Source organism: Trichechus manatus, unplaced genomic scaffold, assembly GCF_000243295.1.
Source record: "Trichechus manatus latirostris isolate Lorelei unplaced genomic scaffold, TriManLat1.0 scaffold00176, whole genome shotgun sequence".
NCBI classification, from domain to species: domain Eukaryota; kingdom Metazoa; phylum Chordata; class Mammalia; order Sirenia; family Trichechidae; genus Trichechus; species Trichechus manatus.
In genome coordinates this window covers 3,571,898-3,594,460 of record NW_004444112.1, presented here as the reverse complement: position 1 = coordinate 3,594,460, position 22,563 = coordinate 3,571,898, and the positions used below count along the sequence as shown (strand labels likewise).

General features: G+C 45.2%; 1 protein-coding gene and 1 long non-coding RNA gene across 3 annotated transcripts; both read right to left on the bottom strand.

Moving 5' to 3' along the window:
* Nucleotides 1-573: 573 nt before the first annotated feature.
* On the bottom strand, nucleotides 574-10,394 carry LOC111822429 (uncharacterized). Of its 2 annotated transcripts, XR_002825696.1 has the most exons (4): nucleotides 9,846-10,394; nucleotides 5,872-5,920; nucleotides 3,611-5,320; nucleotides 574-1,109 (listed from the first exon to the last, which is right to left on the bottom strand). It is a non-coding gene; the product is annotated as an uncharacterized LOC111822429 (long non-coding RNA). The 2 variants fall into 2 exon arrangements; XR_002825695.1 differs by lacking the exon at nucleotides 574-1,109 and having other exon boundaries at nucleotides 2,854-5,320.
* A 2,833-nt stretch (nucleotides 10,395-13,227) lies between these two features.
* On the bottom strand, nucleotides 13,228-18,614 carry LOC105755999 (zinc finger protein 416-like). Its single transcript, XM_023741272.1, has 3 exons — nucleotides 17,915-18,614; nucleotides 14,834-14,960; nucleotides 13,228-13,503 (listed from the first exon to the last, which is right to left on the bottom strand). Exons 1-3 carry the CDS (start codon nucleotides 17,945-17,947, stop codon nucleotides 13,349-13,351), a joined length of 315 nt encoding a protein of 104 aa, XP_023597040.1. The 5' UTR covers nucleotides 17,948-18,614; the 3' UTR covers nucleotides 13,228-13,348.
* Between the last annotated feature and the right edge of the window lie 3,949 nt (nucleotides 18,615-22,563).

The window sequence follows — 22,563 nt, the reverse complement described above, 5'->3', positions numbered from 1 at the left end:
TTTTGGGCGGACACAATTCAATCCATGACACCACGTTACCTAAATATATTGGATTAAAATGTAATTTAGACAATGTAGATACAGGTTTTATATTTATTTACATTAAGTAATATTTTATGGGATTCAATTCAAAATTTAAGTAATTTGGATCATTTCACTGTGACTAAAATTCTCAGAGGCCCATTATCTCTTATGAAATGTTCTGATCTTTGATATGATATGACCTCCAACACCTGCCAGAAGACACCACTTGTATTCCTTGCTTCATTTCTTGCCACTCTCTCCACCACACTTTTCTCCAAACATTGAACTTCCTTCCGTTCTTTGAGGTCCACTTGTACCTTTCCAACGCAAGGTATTCCTAGGTCACTTTCTCCCCACTTGAAATATCCTTCACTCAATATGATTTGAAAATGCAATAAATTATTTGAATGTCACTCACCTCAAAGTTTAAATCATCAGTGAGTTTCTACTCAAAATTCCAAAACACTGAAGATTACCCATATAATACCTGATTTTCTCTGATGACTATTATACAATTTAAGAATGTTGTCTTTGAAGCATTATTTATACCATGTTCATTTTTTTTTTTTTAGCAATTCTATAAGTAATATGAGGCCAGGATTCTTTTTGTCATATTGAATCCCAGAGTCCTTCCAAGATAATGTGTTCATAAAATATGAGCTTCTTCCTGTTGTTAGTTGCCATTGAGCTGGGTCTGATTCATGGAAACCTTATGTATAGCAGAACAAAACATTGCCCAGTCCTGCCCTATTTTCATAATCATTAGTATGTTTCAATGCACTGTTGTGGTTATTGTGTCAATCCATCTCATTAGGAGTCTCCCTCACCTCAGTAGTTTCGTTGGCATTCTACTTTACATGAGCTTACAAATACAAAAAAAAGCTATTAAATAAATGATAGAATTTCTGGAGGGAACTTATAATCTTCAGACAATACTTGGCAAAACTGTTTTTCTTCCCCAGCAGGCAGAGCAGAAATGAGAGACACAGGTGTCACTGCCAAGTAGCACAAAGGGCCTGAATGTTGGGCAGACAACACCATTGCAGAGGTGTCCGTTAACCACGGGCTTGGGTTCACAACCAGGGCTATCCAAAAGGACAAAATGGAAGAGAAAGTGTAAAAGAAGATGTAATCAACAGGGTTAAACTCTTCCCCCTCCATCCATCACACCCTGGGTCTGTGGTCAACTAGTTCATGATAAGGCATTGGTGTAGCAGCCCAAGACCACTTCACTGCTCCCCTTCCATTTGACTTCCACCAAAAAACAAACAAAACCGGTTGCCGTCAAGTCGATTCCAACTCACAGAGACCCTATAGGACAGAGTAGAACCGCCCCATAGAGTTTCCAAGGAGCACCTGTGGATTTAAACTGCCAATCTTTTGGTTAGCAGCCATAGCTCTTAACCACATCGCCACCAGGGTTTCCAATAAGCCGCAACTCTGTCCTTAGAACTTCATGTGTCACACCCTAAAAAACATACCCCTTAGTTTACATGACACTGAATCCCCACTGCACCCCCACACATGTTAATTAGTTCCTGGAATTGCCCATCTAGTCTCAGAAACTTCATGAATTATGCATAACTTCCCTATCCCAAACCCTATAACTACCCTGGAATCCCCAACCTCGGGGAGGTTGATTTGAGACTTAGCCTCTGAGCTCCTTGCTTGATCAGCTTGCAATACAGTCTACTTTCTCTTCCTCAAAGGCCTGTTGTCTCTCAATTGACTCGAGGGGGCACACTGGGTGGGTTACAAATTCTGGTGACCCAGATGGAACTTTTAATCTGCTTCTAATTTTGACTGCCAGGCTCCTGGGATCACCTCTGGCCACTGGCACAGCTGTCTCCCCTCAGTGCACACCACCTAACTTCTCTGGGAGGCAATGGTGAAACTGCCTTTCACAGCTGGAGCTGTGCCCGGACCCATGGTGACTTGTCCCTTTGAGATTGAGAAATAGACTCTGGGCAGGGATCCTGATCTGGTGAGTACCACTTGAACAGTGTCACAAGCACCTAAGGGCTTCTGAGGAGGTGAGTGACTTAGGAGCCAAGTGCAAGCCCAAGAGAACTGCTATTTCCATCAGAATCTGGGTAGTTGAGAGTTGTGCTGATCTGGTCACAAGAAACCCCTGTTGCACTTTGGTCGTTGTGGTTCTAGTACTCCTGGTTTTTCTGGTTTCTGGTTTTAGCCTAGGCTCAGGTATGGGAAACACACAAGCTATACCGAAGTGCAGCCCCCTAGGATGCATCCTAGCTAACTGGGATTTTTTTTTTAGTTATGATCCTATGAAGAAAAAGAAGATGAAGTTTTTCTGCAATGTTGCATGGCCACAATAGCAACTGGACGACAGGGGAACACTGGCCACAAAATGGTTCTGAATTATAATACAATTCTCCAGTTATGTTTGTTTTGCACTCAGGAAGGTAAATGGGATGAGAAAATATATGTTGATGGCTTTATGTCCTTATATAACAACAAAAATATTCAAAAGCAATGTAAAATTATGGTTCAAACTGAGATAAAGAGACAAAAGGTTTTTGATTCCCAGGGGAAGATGATTTTTCCTCTCTTCCTCCATTGTCAACCCCACCCTTGTATCCACCAAAACCATCTGGGCTGGCTGAGCCAACCTCAGAAATGATTTCCCCGCTGCACATGCAAAGTGGTATGACTTTCAGATAGGGGACTGCCCTATTTGAAACAGGGCAACAGGCAACAGGGCATTATCCACTAAGACAAGTTCCTACCAGGCAGGAGGAAAATGGAACACCAGAATTAGCCTGGGTACACACTGCATTCTCTACATCTGATTTGTTAAATTGGGGGAAAAAAAAAAAAAAACCTCCCTCCTTATTGAGATGACCTAAAGCATATGGCAGACCTTTTCACTTCCATCTTTGCCACCCGCTGCCCTACCTGAACTGATTGTCAGCTGCTCTTGGATATACTTTTGAGCCCAGAGGAGTGGAGATTAGTCTTAGGAAAAGCCAGGGAAGAAGTGGAGTGCTTCCATCAGCCCAACAACCCTATTCTACAAGCTCTTGATTTAGCAATACTTTTTTCTGAGCCTACCTGGGACCCTAATGATCCTCTGGTAAATGGAAGGCTCAACCATCATTGAGCTTGTCTTATTGTGGGACTGAAAAGGGGTGCTCCAAAACAAAGGAATTTGAATAAGGTTTATGAGGTCTATCAAGGATTGACTAAGGATCCATCTACCCTCCTTCAAAGAATTTTTGCTGCATTCCAACAATATACAGATGTAGACCAGAAAACCCAGAGAACGCAAAAATGGTGAATATGGTATTTATCAGGCAAAGTGCAACAGACATTAGAAAAAAGTTACAAAAAGCCAAGGGGAGCCTAAGTATGAACCTAGCACAATTGGATGAAATAGCCTTTAAAGCATATAACAACAGAGACCAGGTCCAGGAAAAGAAAGAAACTCAGAAATTCAAACCGCAAGCAGCCTTCCTTACAGCCACTATGGCTCGGGGGTCTTTCAAACCAAGCCACTGTTCTTTTAACCACCAACTCAACAGCTAAACGTGAAAATGTCAAAGCCTGGGTGCTTCATACTCACCTCAAACCTGTGCCACACCCAGAAGATACTCTGCAACAAGAACAACCTCAACAAAACAACTGGACTTGTAAGCCTACGCAGGACTTAAAATATCTGTTTAAAAAGAAATAAAAAGTTAATGCCTAACCCAGAAACCCTCCATCACGATTGTGCTCTTAATGGCTGCATTGCCTTTACTACCTTGGCAATCATTCTGTTCTTCCTTCTCTTTTTACAGCAGCTCCAGATCATTCTTTGCTTTCTTATGTTTTGACTCCATGCTGAACATCTCACGGACAGAAAATTTTTATCTAAAATTAATCCAATCAGTAGCCACTGGAGGCAATCTCACTGTCTGTTGGGTATGTTACCCTTTGCCTATCACCATGGAAAGTCTCTGCATCCCTTGGGCAGTTCCAATACCTGATGTTACACACCTAAAGGTACCACCTCCCACCTATAATGACACTCTAGATAGCCCTGGGTTAGAGGTAAGAGCCAAGAAAGCAAGTGCTACCACTCCTAGCTTTAAAATTGAAAGCATATTTTACCGGGTTATAGATTCAAACACTGTAGGCAATTTTAGTTACAGTAATTACTCCACCTTCACAGAAGGAATGAAAAACTGCAGAATCTAACTGGTCTCATTCACCTAGGTACTTATTCAGATTGTGTCATCAATAACTATAGCATAACACAAAGCTGGAAAAATTGGCTCAATGACACTGCCAACCCCTGGTTTTATTCAGAGAGGAACAACTCAAAAGTTGCAAGCCGGACTTGAGTTTGCGCACAGCCTGGGTATTCATTTCTTTGTGGTAATCATACTAAATCCGGGAGTCAAACATTCCTCTCTGCTTCTTACAAATGCTTTATGCCGCGAGCCGTGATCGGTACTTGCACCCTTGGAATAGCGTCCTTCCCCATGGTTATCACTTCCCCTTATAACTTCACTCAGCTAATGAAACCACTTACTAACTCCTGGAGAAAAAAAAAACAGAAACCCAATCCTCAGACAACTCTGATGAAATTGGATGGGGCTTATCTGGAACCGAGCATAATCCCATAACTGAAACTAGCACTGGTTGGTTGATCCTCTGAATGCTTACAATTTTCCCTCACCTTGCAGCTCTTCAAGATGCCATACTGAACTTAGACACTATTTACTTCCTTTTCCAAAACTGCCGGCTGAGCTATAAAAGCCCAACAAACTTCCTTAAATTTCCTGGCTGGGTCATCATGGAGAATGGCATTACCCTTGATTATATTTTAGCCAAAGAAGGAGGCGTCTGCACTGTAGCCAATACCTCCTGCTCTACCCGGATAAACACTAGCCATGAGGTAGAAGTCAATCTCCACAAATTACAACAGATCGCCAACTGGATGCATCCCCTTCACCCACTTACTGCTGGAGAAAATCTGTCTGATTGATGGCCATGGATAACTTCCCTTTTCCTGGTTTCCACTGGCTCTGGCACCTTGTTACTCCGCTGATAATTCTATTACTAATCTCTCTGTTTTTGCCCTGCCTCTTAAACAGTCTTACCAGGTTCATTCAAAATCATCTAGCAGCTGTGAACATCATGATGCTTCAGATGTCCAACCACCTTCCTCGTAATTCAACAAACCTCAGATTCTACATCGCACATGCTTCCATCAGTCAGTAAGCTCAAAAGTTCTGGAGGTCCAGGCCACCACCTGCATAAAGATCTATCTTCAAGACTGAAGACCCTGAAAACCAGAAGAGGGAATATAACCAACAGGGTTAAACTGTTCACCCTCCATCCATCACACCCCAGGTCTGTGGTCAACTAGTTTCTGATAAGGCATCAGTGTAGCAGCTCAAGGCCACTTCACTGCTCCCCCTCCATTCAGACATGCTCAATAAGCCACAATGCTGAGCTTACATGAACTTCATGCATCACATCCTGAAAAACACACCCCCTAACTGCCATGACACTGCAGATCCACATGTTAATTATTTCCTGGAATTGCCCACCTATTCTCAGAGGCTTCATGAATTTTATGCATAACTTTCCTATGCTGAACATTATAACTACCCTGGAATCCCCAACCTTGAGGAGTTGACTTGAGACTTAGTCTCTGAGCTCCTTGCTTGACCAGCTTGCAATAAAGTCAGTTTTCTCTTCCTCAAAGGCCTGGTGTCTCTCAATTGACTGAAGAGGTCGCACCAGGCAGGATTCACCCTCATCAGGTTATAAAGACAACCATGCTCACCAGGACAGGAAGGTCATGTGGTTCTGGCCTCATAGGAATGTTACCTGAATATGATCTGTGCCCTGGAAAGCAGTTGAGCCAATGAAACATAGTCTAAGTCAGAAAGAGTGAGAAAGTTTTAATTTAGGAAGCGTCCACCACTGGGGATCCAACAGCAATGCAGACTGTCTCAATGGGTTCCCAAAAGGCATTTTTACATTACAGCTTATATATGATTTTTACAAAAGTTAGAAGTGTTGTTATACATTGTAGGGTAATTACAAGAGACTCTTTATCATACCAAAGAGATACCTGCCAGACATTTCCATATCTGACATCTGGGCTCTAATCTTCCTGTGGGGAGTCGTAAGCCACAGGTGGCCAGACAGAGCAAAACCAAGTCATTAACAAAAGTATGTGAAAAGAAGGAGGCAAAAAAAAAAAAAACCTTATAGGTTTATCATGGCGTTAGTTATGTCAAGCTCTCAGTCGCCCATTCTGAAAAGGAGAAAACATGGTGGGGAGTATTAGAGTCACTGGAATTCTCAGGGGTGGGGGGAAAGGCTGCTGCGGATATGTCAGATTCCCTGCTTGTGCCTGTGCAGGACAAAGAGCATGGAGCCACTAGACAAGATCATGAGGCCCAAACATATAACATCAATGAAGGAGAACAAGACTGCATGTAGTGAGACTACAAATCTGTCTGGAAAGGACGAGTGAGTAACAGTATCCATAAATTTTCTCCACACTCATGTTTCCACTCTTACTGGAGCCAGTAATATTCATAGCAATAAAGGGATTGTGTTGTAGTGTAATGAACTGTCTAAATTCATGAAGGATAAGAATCAGAATCAGCACAAAATGTTCCTATGAGGTGGAGGTCAGACGCACTTCTGCACTCCAATTTCTTCACAATTTCTGACACCAGCTGTCCCTGTCTCACGGTACTCTCTAGTTCTCTGCTGGGTTTGACAGTTAGTTGCAATGTCCACAGAGAACTCACAGATCATACTCACAATTATGTGGTTTATTAGGAAAGTAACAGGCTATGACTTGGGATCAGGATCAACTTGGAAGTAACAGGAACAACTCGGGATCAGGATCAGGAAGCACACAGGCAAGATCTGGAAGTCTCCCCTAAAGTGGAGAACACATCCCTCCCTTCTTCAGTGCAGGACAACTCTCTCAGCTGCTCTCTGATGTCAGGATTCTCCACCATCTGCCTCCCTGCTGTCAGCCTCTACACTGCTAACTGGTCTACCTTTTGGCCAGTGTGGCTGCCAACGTAGCAACTTCAGGCCTGCTCAGTTCCCACGTGGCACTGCTTTTCTGCCAGCATCTCTCTCAGCTACAGCTTTTTCAGCTAACCAGCCCAGCTTTCAGCTGACAACTTTCTCACCTGCAGCCTTTTTACCAGGCCTGAAGAGGGGGTCTCCGTGACCCAAAGAACACGCTCCCCTCCAGGCTCCTGTCAACAAGGAGGCCTTTTAAAACCTCTGCATTTCAGCCGTTTATATATAAACCGAAAAAAAAAACAAACCCATTGCTGTCAAGTCGATTCTGACTCACTGCAACCCTAACAGACAGAGTAGAACTTCCCCATAGGGTTTCCAAGGAACAGTTGGTGGATTCGAACTGCCGACATTTTCAGTTAGCAGCTCAGCCCTTAGCCACTCACTGTGCCACCAGGGCTCCTTTATATATACCAAAAAAACCCAAAAAACCAAACCCACTGCCGTTGAGCTGATTCCAACTCATAGCAGCCCTATAGACCAGTCCTCATCAATTACCAAGAGGGACTCCCTCACCAAAGTTCAGCCAATCCTCAATTACCTATGACATGTCTGTCAAGTCAGATATTGCACAAAGGTAACATTTTCTGCCAGGCAGAGACAGGCTCCTCCCTTGGACAAAAGTAACAAACCCTCTGGGGTAGAGAGCACCCTGGGGCGGGGGGTATCCCCCAAGTTGCTTCTCCAAAGAACTAGGTTAAAGGTAACAACTTCTCAGGGCTTAGGCAAGCTGTTTCTCCAAAGAACCAAGGTAAAAGGCCACATAAAGTAACTCATTGCACACAGGTATTTAGAAGGAGCTGCAGGATCGGGCAGAGGAAACAGCAAAGCCAATGCTCTTTGGGGATCTAAATATGAACTCCATCCACCCAGAGCTACTGGGGCAAATCTTAATGATGAAAAGTGGCCATTTTCATAACATATTTTGAAAGTGGAACCATCTAGGTTTCTTGTATTACTGAATGAACCAAGAATGACACCTCGGGTTTGGCTCATTGCAAAGAGAGAGTTGGCATGGTCTGAATTTGGGAAGATCGTGGCTACCGCAGAATTGAAGGAAAACTCAGGAGAAATGATTGAAAGTGTTGAGGCTATGAAATCTAAGAATAGAGCACAAGTATAAGACAGATTATCACAGATGTAAGAGAAGTTTATGATGCAGATATACATTTGCAAGTTTGGAGTTTATAGGGGTATTTACAAGTATGTCACTGCATGAGATCACCCGTGGAACTTGTGTAGATTGTGAGAAAAATGACTAATGACTGAACCGTTGTGCATTACAACGGGCAGTGCAGTTAACTGCAGAGAAACAGTGACAGCAGAACCAGGAGACTGGCACAAGATGGCATGGTGGGCCTGGCCCACACAGCAAGCGAGCTGAGCGCCCTCAGGCAGGTGGCTTCCCGGTGGAGTGGGTTGCCTCTGGGCACTTACTGGAGGAGCTAAAGAGCTTTGTAACACTTGCCCAAGCAGGGCAGATGCCAGGCTGCAGTGGGACCGAGGCCGAGAGTGAGGGCCTGGAAGCAGTTGCCAAGAAGCTGTCCTGACTGAAGAACGGTATCCTCAGTTGTTCTGTTACTTCCAAGTTGATCCTGATCCTGAATTGTAATCTGTTACTTCCCAAATAAACCCCGCAATGATGAGTATGGTCTGTGAATTCTGTTTGGCCATTACCAAAAATTACTGAACCCAGCAGAGAAGTAGAGTGCTGTGTGAGGGATGACTGATGTAAGAATTGGTAAAAAGGTTAGAGAATAGAAATATGTCTAACTTCCACCTTGTAAGAATCAGCTTTGGGCTGATGCTGATGTTGATTCTTCTCTCTCCCCTGAAGTTAGATGAAGTCTGATCATAACAGTTTTACATAATGTTAAGGGAATGGATAAAGAAAATAGAACCAGTTGCCATTGAGTCTATACCTACTCATGATGGCCCCATATGTGCACAGTAGATCTGCTCCATGGGGTTTTCAAGGCTGAGGCCTTTTGGAAGCTGATTGCCAGGCCTTTCTATTGAGGCACCTCTGGGTGGGCTCAAACCACCAATCTTTCAGCTAGTAGTCAAGTGCTTAACTGTGCCACCCAGGGACCCCTGGACAAACCAATATGCATTAATTCCTAAAACCCTGCATATAGTGCAGAGCTGATATCAAGGTCACAGTGATTTCCCAGGAAGATGTGCAAAGGAGGCCAAGAGAATCTCTCCAACCATTTCCTGGGCACCCCTACCCCACTCTTTAGATTTAGAGGAGGGTAAGGATGAGATTATGCACTCTCCTGGTTTGGGGACTCTACATTACTCCTCATGTCATGGTCACTAAAAGATGCTGTGTTCTCTGACCCCTGACCTCGTTTATGGTGAATCACAAAATTTTAGGAAAAGAGTCTATTTTATGCCCAATAATACCAAGAGAACTAGAGCAGCAAAAACACTCAATAGCGTATAGAATCTCTGTATAAGTGATATGCAAATTGGAAGGTCAATATTTTTCCAAATAACATTTGGACAATAAAGGCATCTTTTGTAACAGACAAAATAACATACACACTTCACTAGAGACATGAGGTCAATGGTCAGAAAACATGGCATCTCGTGTGGCTTCATGAGTGTATCTGTATGTCAAAACTTATCAAATTGCACCATTTACTTATAGCTTATTGCATATATCTTAGGAAAACTTTTCTAAAAATGGTTCAAACTAAAAACTTCCCACAATTTTCAGAAAACCATCATTTTTGTCATACCTGGGGAAGGGCAGCCCTGCATCGGTGGCAGGAAATATGGGTGAGCAATGAAGACAGTTACCATCTGAGCCAATAGGCATGCTGGCTGGGTCACAAAACCGCATCGCCAGCTGCAGGATCTACATTCTCTCCATCCATGTTTTCTTTCCTGTGCAGTAACGGAGTTGGGGTTGCCAGCCCAGAGAGGGCACAGGAATCCATAAAACCTTTAACTTGTTTGCTCTGACAGTGATCACAGCCACAGGACATAGGCAAGTCTGGATGTCCTGAGAATGTCTGTCCATGACGATCCCACACAGCCAGTCACTGGAACATCTCTGGCTGCACTTTCAGAAATACATTGTCTGGAGTTTGCTGCAGTCTCCAACACTCCGTTACTCATACTCAGTGTTTTTGTACTAATTATGGTTCCCACCTGGCGTTAATGCTGATAACACAACCTTGCTTGCTGAAAGTGAAGAGTTGAAGAACTTACTGATGAAGATCAAAGACCACAGTCTTCAGTATGGATTGCACCTCAACATAAAGAAAACAAAAATCTTCACAATTGGACCAATAAGCAACATCATGATAAACGAAGAAAAGATTGAAGTTGTCAAGGATTTCATTTTACTTAGATCCACAGTCAACACCCATGGAAGCAGCAGTCAAGAAATCAAGACACATTGCATTGGGCAAGTCTACTGCAAAAGACCTCTTAGAAGTGCTGACAAGCAAAGATGTCATCTTAAAGAGTAAGGTGCACCTGACCCAAGCCATGGTGTTTTCAATCGCCTTACATGCATGTGAAAGCTGGATGATGAATGAGGAAGAACTGATGCCTTTGAATTGTGGTGTTGGTGAAGAATATTGAATATACCATGTACTGCTAAAAGACCGAAAAACCTGTCTTGGAAGAAGTACAACCAGAAGGTTCCTCAGAAGCAAGGATGGCAGGACTAAGTCTCACATACTTTCGACATGTTATCAGCAGGGATCAGTCCCTGGAGAAGGACATCATGTTTGGCAGAGTGGACGGTCAGTGACAAAGAGGAAGACCCTCAATGAGATGGACTGACACATTGGCTGCAACAACAGGCTCAAGCGTAACGATTGTATGGCACAGGACCAGGCAGTGTTTCTTTCTGCTGTACATTGGGTCGCTATGAGTCGGAACCAACTTGATGGCACCTAACAACAACCTTGCCCCCATAGTCTTAAACCAGAAACACCTGCCTCCCAAATTCTGGACTTCAGAGCACAGGTCTCTTTTGTAGGACCTGGGGAAATGCTTCCCTTCCACAAGGAGGACAGACATCCCCTGGGGACAAGGGAACAAATTCATTCTGTTCCCAGAAGCACTGGAATTGTCACAACTCTCCTCCCCTCAAGGTGACGTCTAGTTTCACAAAAAAATTCAGGCATCCAGGTCACAAATTAGAATCAAAAATCCCCTGCACTCTTTCCTAGGAAGTTGTGGTCAGTAATATTAGTGCAAACCTGGAGGGGGAGCTACTCTGCCATCATACTGTCCCTGTTGAGGCACACAAAGTTGTGGGGCTCACAAAAGCTGTTTACCCCTTCACTGTAACACAGCCTGATTCTGTTTTGAACCAAACCCACACAGGGAACAGAATCTCCAAGTTTAAATAACTAGGATTAAATAACTAGGCCTTTATTATTACACAAACCAGAGGAATGTGAGGCATTGGTGACTTGTACTGAAAAAATTCAATCATGAGTGTCACTAGTCATGTAAGACCAACAATGTCAAGTGGCACATAAACCTTTTATGCCAGCTGCTAGCAGAACCCAAACCAGTTCTCTTGGCAGTAAGTGGGTCAGGTCCATGCCCAAAGCAGTCAGCGAAGTGAATAAAGTTCACCGGAGGGCTCAGACTACACGATTTTCTCCAGGGAATGGGTCTGCCTTGCCAGGGCATTCTGGGGCAACTGAGTCACATGGTGGGAACTTGCAAGATGGTAGACGTGACATGGCTTCTGCCACAGGAACTGACAGCAACAGAACTCTGGCAGGGTTCCTGGGAAGTGTATAATGTGCAATGTAGGTCATGAAAGCTTCGCACATGCCTGGAACACAGGGACTCTCCCCACTCTGGATGTTGCAAATGCAAGGTTCAACTTTAGGCAGATGGCTTCATAACAAAGTCTCTCTGGGGCTGTTATATGGAACAAAGAACTAGCACATTCCCTGCAGGTGCAAGAACTTTCCCGTGTGAATTTTCTTGTGCCCAATGATGCCAGACCTTGGGCTGAAGGTTTTCACATTTGCTGATCATATGAAACCATTCTCTGCTACAAAAATTTCAGTACTGAGGCTGGAGCCTTGGCTAATGGAATCCCAAATTCACACCTGTAAAGCCTTACTCCAGTGTGAACTCTCCGATGTTTAGTAAGGCCGGAATTTTGGCTAAAGGATTTCCCACATTCACTGCATGCATAAGGCCTTTCTCCAGTGTGAATTCTCTCGTGTACATTAAGGTGAGAGTGACTGCTAAAGAATTTCCCACATTCACTGCACTCATAAGGCTTTTCTCCAGTGTGGACTCTCTGCTGTTGAATGAGGCCAGAGCTTTGACTAAAAAGTTTCCCACATTTGTCACACTTGTAAGGTTTTGCTCCTATGTGACCCCTCTGGTGTTGAAAAAGCCCAGATCTTTAGTGAAAGGATTTCTCACATGCACTGCACTTAGAAGGCCTTTCTCCAGTGTGAGATCTCTGGTGTTGAGGGTGGAGCTACAGCTAATGGATTTGCCACATTCGCAGCACTCATAAGGCTTTTCTCCAGTGTGAACTCTGCAGTGTTGAATGAGGGTGGAACTCTCACTAAAGGTTCTCCTGCATTTGACACACTCATAAGGCTGTGCTCCTGTGTGACGTCTCTGGTGTTGAAGGAGGCTGGATTTTTGAATAAAGAATTTTCCACATTCACTGCACTCATAAGTCCTTCCTCCAGTGTGAATCCTCTGGTGTCTACTAAGAGAAGAGTGACGGCTAAAGATTTTCCGACACTCACAACACTGGTATCGCCTTTCTCTAGCGTGAATTCCCTGGCACTGAACAAGTCTGTATTTGCAGCTGACAGCTTTCCCATATTTGCTATCTTCACAAAGCCCCTCTCCAGCACAGATCCTCTGGTGGTGAACAAATGTGTGATTATTGCTGGAAGCTTTCTCACACTCATCCCACCTGTAATGACTCTTTCCACTGTGGAAGGTCTCACATATGCTGCTGCTGTGTGTCTTCTCACCGGTAGGTGTGGCCTGGTGCTGGAGACTACCTAGAGGGACAGGGGAGTCCTTCCCAAGCTCCCTACGAGTGAAGAGCTGCCTTGACATTTGGAATCTGCAGCTGTTCACACATAATGTCCCGTCCATGTTCCGTCTGAAGGGTTTTTCTCCACTGTGATGCTTCTGGTGCTGGGGAAGGCTTGCATTGAGCCAGGAGGTTCTCACACATGCCCCACCCAAGTACAGCTTCTGCCCAGGATTAGCTGTTTTGTGCTCAGTCACAATATCTTTCAAGGCAGGGACACATATCTCCTGGGGTGAGTCTTCTGGGTGGATGGACCTCCTGTGGAGTCCTGACCTGTAACACTCCTTCCAAAGAAACACTCTGCTCAGAAGACGCTTTTTCCTCCTCCACTCCATGCCAACAAGCTGAAAGCAGAGAAATGCTGTTAATGCAGGGTGACATCAGTGGGAGGGAAATCCCTATCACAAGCATGTTTCAGACGGAAAATAGGAAGAGTCCCTGGGATTGCTGTGAGGATGAGAGAGCTGGAGACAGGTTCAAGAGAGAGCTGTCTTGCAGTACTGGTTGTCTAACTATCACAGAGTGGGGAGGCCTGACCAGATGAGGGTCAGAAGGATGGGGTGCAGCTTGAAGAGGAGATGCCACATCTCCAATTCACTCCAGTTCCAAAGGCCTTCAGTAGGACATTGTCAGCTGTTAATGCATGTGCGATGAGCAGAAGGTTGGTTGTATCCAGGCCCAGGAAAATACAATTTGAACTGAGAAGTTGGTGTTAAAGGACTACTTAAGGATATGTGCAGATCTCACAGCACATTACATTTGGGTTTCTGCTGGGGACCATGCAGAGGGAGCAGTGGAGAAGAACAGGTGATGGGTGGAGGCCAGAAAATGGTGGCAGCCAGAGGCTGGAAGTCACAGCTGAAACGACAAATCAGCAAAGTGTCAAGTATGGGGAAGAAAAGATGGAAATGAGCTGTGGCCAGTAGCAGTTATGCCAAAACAGCAGCGGACACAGGACAGGTTTCTGGTATGATCTGATCATAGCCCTGCTGTTGTGCCCTTCCCTAGTTACGGGTCAGCAGGGCCAGGCCTCCTCTGAGACCATCTTGCCATGTCACCCTTTAGGCAACCAACACTCTACTAGCAACCCAATGCTACAACTACATGAATTCTGCACGACACAAGTCCTATGGAAAAGACAGGAGAGATGAGTAGCGAGCATTGGCCCAGAGCAGGTCAGCACACAACAGACCACAAGAGAAACAATTACAAAGAAAAAAAAACCTTGAAGAAGCATCTTGCAAGAAAAGCTCTAGAACCATATCAGCAGTGGCCATGACAATGTCTGCAACTCCTGGCACCATCAGGCAGGAGGAAATGTCAGCTAGGGGAAGGGGGCAGAACTTGGGGCACAGAGGTGGTGTGGATGTAGGCACATCACCCAGTCAGGGAGAGGGCAAGCAGGATGGGAGCCACTGGGATGACTGCAAGACTCCTGACTCCTAGACTCTTCCCTGCACACTCGGTTGGCAGGTGGTAGGGTTGCTCAGAGACTGCATTGCTCAAGGCATCGCACATGCCTCAACACTGGGTCCCACAGCATACGTACCAGGAAAGGGGAAGATCTCATCATCTGGCTGTGGAAGAACAGAGCTGTCTCTGGGGAAAAGAAGGAAGGCAGAAAGCAGCTCACAGGGGGTGGTGTGTGTGTGTGTGTGAGTGTGTGTGTCTTACCCAAGGATGATATGACTGCAAAGTTCTCCAGCTTCACATCACAGTAGAAGAGCTTCTGAGTCTCATCAAGGAGCCCCCACTCCTCCTGGGAGAAATCAATGGCCACGTCCTCAAAGTTGACACAGCCCTGTCAAGGTGGAGACAACAGTTCATTTCATGATTAGTTTCTCTCTTGGGATCCCACGTTCATCCCCCCACGTCCATTGCCTCTTACCCTCCTCTTCATCTTCCTACTGATGCCTACTCTCTCCTCCTGGTCCCACTGATCACTGTGTCAGCCCACAGCACCAAGAGGCAGGTGGGCAGACAGATGAAATCTGGGCCTGGCATGAAGGGCTACATGCGCACCCTACTGTCAGGCAGTTACCTGGGGTGTTCCAGATGGTGCCTCCCAGACACAACCAAATATGGGCTTACCCTTCATTCTTAGGTCCCCCAACATGGTCTTGGAGTCATGAGCTCACACTTGTTTCCACGTGCACATCTCTGTTCAACCCAAATTCTCTCCCACTCTGCACTCCAACATCCTCCTCCCCTCCTTGCTCCAGAACATTGGATCTCCATGGCCTCTATTACTGAGCACATGGTACATGAGCCCATGGCATCCAGAGAACACTAGTCAAATCCAAACAGGATCCAGAGCCACCAAAGACTTCCAGTGCTCTCCAATGTCAGTGCCAGCCCTGAGTCCTGCTATGAAGGCCTCCCTGCCTCAGTCAGTTCCTTCCCTTAAACTCAGGAGACCAGAAACCTCTCTGCCCCCACAGCTTGTGATTCACTGGCTGTCCCCTCACCAGTCACAGCCTTCCACTCTCCACCTAAGCCTCCTTCAAATCTAGGCCCCAGAGGCCCTCCATCACAGGACTAGTGACTCTCCCAAAGACCCCGTGTGCCCCTGAGCTCCTCTACCAGCCTAACTGAAACATCCCAGACCCCAACAAGATTTACCACAAAATCCTGGTGAGTCCACAGGGTGGAAACTATGTTCCAACCACAGCCTCACCTTGTCTCTATTACTCCTGTGCCTCCACGTCTGTCTCTTGTACTCACCCTTCAAAAGCCTTAGCCACCTGCCAGATCATCTTCTCTCCCACAACCTTCCCTGGGCCACTTCTCTCTATTATCTATGTTTGTGACCTACACTAATCTCATCAGGGGCCCAAACATGAGCTCCAGTCCTCATGCCTCCACCTTATCCTTCCTAGCTTGCTATTACCACTACCACCATGACCAGGGTTCCTACTATCAGATGTGACTCACAGCTCTACCCTGGTCCACACACTGTCTGCCACCTTTTGGAGATGTCTCCAACCTGAACCTCTCCTGATCCAGACCTGTATGTCCAGCTACTCACTGGATGCTTCCGTTCATTTGTTCTCTGAAACATCTCAGACTCTTAACATGGACACAACAAAACTCCTGAAATCCCAATCAAAATTACTTCTACTACCAACTCCGCCTAAGTCAATGGACCTTTCATCCTTCTAGCTGTTGAAAATAAAAACCCTGGAGTTATCCCTGACTCCTACTTTTCTATCTATCACACTCACCATCAAAAAATCAGAGCAGATCAACTTAAAAGACAGATCCGAAATCCAACCATTTCTACCACCCCCGCATCGGTCCAGCCACCATCAACACACACCCGGACTGATGCAGAAGCCTCCTCCAGGTCTTCCTACCACCCTTCTCACAACACCTGCAGTCTGGTCACCATGCTGCAGCCACCGGAGCCTGGTAAGACCTGGGTCCGATCACCTCCCTCCCCTGCTCCAAACTCCCACTGCTCATATCACCTGCAGATTAGACTCCCAACTTCTAAGGAGCCATTCCAAGCCTGACTGCTGCCCCCTGTGCTCTGTTCCCAAGAGAAAGAATGGAAACCCGAGGCTCCCTGACACCTCCACCTCAGCCTCGCCTCCAAACATTTGCATATATAGGTACCTATACCTGGGATGGAAACCCTGGTGGCATAGTGGTTAAGAGCTATGGCTGCTAACCAAAAGGTCAGCAGTTTGAATCCACCAGGTGCTCCTCGGGATCCCTATGGGGCAGTTCTACTCTGTCCTATAGGGTTGCTATGAGTTGGAATTGACTCAACAGTGGTGGGTATTTTTTGGTATGCCTGACACAGGAGCCCTAGTGGCACAGTGATTAAGCGCTCTGCTGCAAACTGAAAGGTCACCAGTTTGAGCCACCACGTGGGAGAAAGATGTGGCAGTCTGTTTCCATAAAGACTACAGCCTTGGAAACCCTATGGGGCAGTTTTACTCTGTCCTATGTCACCGCGAATCGGAATCAACTCCATGGCAATGGGTTTTTTGTTTTTTGGGTTTTTATTTTTTTTATGCTTGGGAAAACCTTCCAGACCTCATTCCATCGGTTGTCAAAAACGGAAACCACTCCATAAGAGCCCCTGGAATGAACTTAGTACCTTAAGCTTGAGGTGTGTTCACGGTCCCCAGGCTCAAAGGCTAGAAGAGTCCTAGGGGAAGTGTCAGAAAACCTAATATGGGTGGGGTAAGATCAGTGCCAAAGGTGCATCTGCAGCCATGGGACTCTGTAGGAAAAGGGAGGTGTGAGAAGTAGGCCACCATCGCAGGATTCCAGGGGTTCCAGCCTCCCTAACAGCTCAGGAACTAGGTGACCTCAGGATCACTTCGTTATCTCTAGTCCTCAGATTATCAGTTGCTCTTACAGGCTTAGTGACTAAGAAGAAGTATTCAATTTCCCTGTGATTCAGTTACCATCCTCCTTCCAGTTTGTTTTTCCTCTGAGCTACTTTTTTACCATCTCCCTCTTGTTCACAACCCTTCATGACTCCCAGCGTCCTCAGAATGAAGGCACAAACTCCTCAGCCTGCAATCCAGGCGCGATTTCTAACATTCCCTGTTCCTGCAGACGCACGACGATCCCCAGGTTTTCCTGTTGCTCCGGCTGTGTGGCATCTCCAGCCCTCACCTGCGGGTCCCTCTGCCGGGGGCTCTCTCTCCATCACGAACCCCCCTTGTGCAAGACCGGGGCTCGAAGATTGGGAGATGCGAGTGAGGGCGGGGAGGGCCTGGAGGACGCAGCACTTACCTCAGCCAGGTCTCTCAGCGCGGCGGCTGCCATGGAGCGGGAGGGCAGAGCAGGGCCGGGCTCTCCGGACACCCGGCGGGAATTCCGACGAGGCTCACTATTCCTGCCAGGATGCGGTCACCCCGGTCGGCGCCACGGCCAAGCCTCAGGCCCGCCTGTGTAACGGGGACCACGAGTTCTCTCGCACATCCTCGGTTAGATCACCACTGTGCCAACTCCGGGTTAGAAGCCCTGACTAGGCGACCAGCCCTCACAACTGCCAAAACGAAGGCCACAAGGAGGACGCCGGAAGTCCCGCCCCAGAGATGTACATGCGCATAATATCGTTTTCCTTGGGCTCCATTGGTTCAATGATGCTGCGACTAGTCGCAGAGCATTCTGGGCAATATAGTTACAGTATTTGCCTGGCCGCGGAAATAAGCATTCTCCACTGGACTGAAGTCCAGGAATAAATTAAAACGACACCGCAAGGGGTGCTGAAAATGGCGTGTCTTGTCTGCATGCAAGTGGGAGCGGCTTCGCTTCTTAATGAGCCCCAGGCAGATTATTGGGGTTTGTTGTCTGCAATTGATCACCAGTGTTTAGAGATTTTATTTGAGAGTCTGTGAACCTCACCATGTTCCCAGGGGCTAAAAATTATTATTTCAGATGTCCCCTAAGTCTGCCAATCCAAATGCATGTATTGTTCTATAAAACCCGTTGCCTTCGAGTAGATTCCAACTCCTGGAGAGCCTGTAGGACAGAGTAGAACTGCTGTAATCCAAGATTGTAATCTTTACAGAAGCAGACTGCCATATCTTTCTCCCACCGAGAGGCTGGCGGATTTGAAGCGGCAACCTTTAGGTTAGCAGCCGAGTGCTTAACCACTGCGCCACCACAAAAACTTTAAACATTCCGGTTTCATTTTCTCTTCTCACCCCTTGACTATCTTCCCATTCATATGCAATGCATTTGGGCTCTGGCTGAGTCTTAGTTATCTAGTGCTGCTGTAAGAGAAATAGCACAAGTGGGTGGCTTTAACAAACAGAAATTTATTTTCTCACAGTTAAGGACGCTAGAAGTCTGAATTTAGGGTGCTGCTATAGAGGAAAGTTTTCTCTTTGTCAGCTCTGGAGAAAGGTCTTGGTCTCTTTTGAGCTTCTGCTCTTGGGAGATCTTCATGTGGCTGGGCATCACTCTTCCCATCTCAGCTTCCTTGCTTGCTTGTTTATTCTATTTTATATCTCAAAAGAGATTGACTCAAAATACACTTTACTCTAATGCTGCATCATTAACATAACAAAGACAACCCATTCCCAAATAGGATTAAAACCATAAGCGTAGAGGTTAGGATTTAAAATACATATTTTTGGGGGACAGAATTCAATCCGTGACATTCTACACTTTGGACCCCCGAAATTTGTGTTCTTGCCACATGCAAAACACATTCACCCCATCACATCATCACAAAGGTCTTAAATCAACTCCAAGTCCAAAATCACATCTTCTGAGTCATCTGAATCATATATGGGTGAGATTTTAGGCATATTCCATCCTGGGGCAAAATTCCTCTTCATCAGTGAACCTGTGAAATACAAGTTACAATTTATTTGTTTCCAAAGTACAATGGTGAGACAGACACAAGACAAATAGTTCCATTATAAGCGGGAGAAACTGGAGGCAAAGAAGGGATAACAGACACCAAGCAAATCCAAAACCCAGCAGAAAAAAATTGCATTAGCTCTCAAGGCTTAAAAATACTGCTATGCTCTTTTTGGACCATCTGGACAATGGCCCCGCCCTCCAGACTCTGAGTGTTGGCCATGCCCTCTGTATTCTGGTTGGAGGTCCCTTGGCCCTGCAATTCAGCTTTGCCTTCCAGGCCCACTTGGACTGCAACTCTACACCCTTGGCTTTGGCCAGCCCCATTCTCCTAGTCCATCTGAGTGGACACCCCACTCCCTCTACCCCAGCAGGCCCCATTCTTCTGCCCCTTGGGCATGGCAGCCCCAGCCCCACAGCTTTGGGTAGTAGCCCCATCCCCTTGGCACTCCTGAACAGAGTTGGTGAACATCTAACTCTTTGAAACCTAGGAGGCTGTGGCCCCATCCTTTGAGATCCAGAAGACCATGGCCCCACACTTTGAAACCCACTCTGAAACCAAGAAGGCCCTATTTCTGTGCTCTTTCCAACAGTTCTGCTGATCTCTGAGCTTCTCCAGGGATGACCCTCTACTTTGCTTGGAGGACAACAGGTGCAATTTCTTTGGCCTGTTTCCTGCCTGTAGAATTCCAAAAGGCAGATAGTTTTCTTTCCTTTAATCCTATCTCTGACCCCTTCAGTCTAAGCTGATGGGTTTTCTGCTGTGGTAGTTGGTTAGATCCGTCAGTCACAGGCTTAATCTCTTTAACAAAAGATTGTGTAGCCACAGCCTTGGTGAACGTTCTAGGACACCTGTCCTTTGTTTGTACAACAGAATTTTCCACATCTTTAAATTTTATTTTTATTTTGTACAGTTCATTTTTAAGTCCATCTCTTTCTTCTCGAATTTTACTATAAGCAGCAGGAAGAAACCATGTAGCCCCTTTAATATCTTGCTTAGAAATCCCATTGGCCAGATATCCAAGTTCATCACTTACAAGTTCCACCTTCCACCAAACATTTGAACACAATTCAGAAAAGTTCTTTGCCACTGCATAAAAAGCATTGCCCTTCCTCCATTGTCCAATCATGTGTTCCCCATTTTCTTCTAAAGTCTCATCAGAAGCACACTTAACATCCACATTTCTAGCAACATTCTGTTGCTAGTGCCATATGTATTCTCTAAGATGGTAGAGACTTTCTCTATAGCTCTCCTCACTTCCTTCTGAACCCTCACCAGAATTATCTTTGACATCCGTAATTTTACCAACAGTCTCTTCAAGGAAATCTAAGCTTTCACTATTAGGAAACTTAAGACTCCTCCAGCCTCCATCGATTACCCAATTTCAAAACTGCTTCCACACTTTAGGTATCTGTAAGAGCAGCATCCCACTCTTCTGGTACCAAATTCTGTCTTGGTTATCTAGTGCTGCTATAACAGAAATACCACAAGTGATTGGCTTCAACAGACAGAAATTTATTTTCTCACAGTTTAGGAGGCTAGAAGTCCAAATTCAAGCTGCCAGCTCCAGGGGAAGGCTTTCTCTTTGTCAGCTCCAGAGAAAGTTCCATGTCTCTTCAGAGTTTTTACTCCTGGGCAATCTTCTTGAGGCTTGGCATCTCTTTCCCCATTTTTGCTTCCTTGCTTACTCGTTTAATCTCTTCTATATCTCAAGAGATTGACTCAAGATACATCCTACACTAATCCTGCCTCATTAACATAACAAAGACAACCCATTTCCAAATGGGATTATAACCACAGACATAGAAGTTAGGATTTACAACACATATTTTTGGGGGACACAATTTAATCTCTAATATCCCCTATCAAGCATCTTGCTTAACCGGCCGGGCTTTTGCCCCAAGCCACACACAAGATGAGCTTGTACTGAGGGGATTGATAGGAGCTTGTCATTCAGGGGGCCAAGAGGAGCCCTGCACAGCCAAGAGGAGGTAAGAGTCCTGTCCTGCACTGAAGAAAGGAGACTTTGCCTAAATGCTTTATTGTTTCATAAAACCAAAACCAAACCTGTTGCCATCAAGTCGATTCTGCCTCATAACGATCCTATAGGACAGAGTAGAACTGCCCCCATAGGGTTTCCGAAGAGCAGCTGGTAGATTCGAACTGCTAACCTTTTGGTTAGCAGCCATAGCTCTTAACCACTGCTCCACCAGGGATCCTTTATTGTTCCATAGAGTTATTCAAATATAAAATGCAGCTTGGAGCTGGAAACTAATAAACATTATCTTATTGTTGTTCAAATGCGTGTATGAATTGTATAAGAAACGAGATGGGTGATATCACAACAGACCCAACTGAAATTAAAAGAATCATAACAGAATATTATGAAAAATTGTACTCTAACAAATTTGAAAACCTAGAGGAAATGGACAAATTTTGAGAAACCCACTACCTACCTAAACTAACACAAAGAGAAGTAGAACAACTAAATAAACCTATAACAAAAGAAGGTATTGAAAAGGCAATTGAAAAACTCCCTACCAAAAAAAGCCCTGGCCCGGATGGTTTCACTGGAGAATTCTACCAAACTTTCAGAGAAGACTTAACATCACTACTACTAAAGGTATTTCAGAGCATAGAAACAGATGGAATACTCCCAAACTCATTCTATGAAGCCAGCATAACCTTGATACCAAAACCAAGTAAAATTCCACAAAAAAAGAAAACTACAGACAAATATCTCTCATGAACATTGATGCAAAAACCCTCAACAAAATTCTAGCCAATAGAATTCAGTAACATATCAAGAAAATAATTCACCGTGATCAAGCGGGGTTTATACCAGGTATGCAGGTTTTCAACATTAGAAAAACAATCAATGTGATACATCACATTAATAAAACAAAAGACTAGAACCACATGATCTCATCAATCGATGCAAAAAAGCATTTGACAAAGTCCAACACCCATTCATAATAAAAACTCTCAACAAAATAGGAATAGAAGGGAAATTCCTCAATATAATTAAGGGCACTTATACAAAGCCAAGCCAACATCAACCTAAATG

Bases quoted from the DNA above. Each gene is read 5' to 3' on its own strand.
- LOC105755999 (XM_023741272.1), bottom strand. From the start codon at position 17,947: ATGGCAGCCGCCGCGCTGAGAGACCTGGCTGAG. The intron at 14,961-17,914 runs GTAAGTGCTGCG...CCACCTTGACAG, and splicing joins CGCTGAGAGACCTGGCTGAG to GGCTGTGTCAACTTTGAGGA. The intron at 13,504-14,833 runs GTAAGACACACA...CTCTGCTTTCAG, and splicing joins TGCAGTCATATCATCCTTGG to CTTGTTGGCATGGAGTGGAG.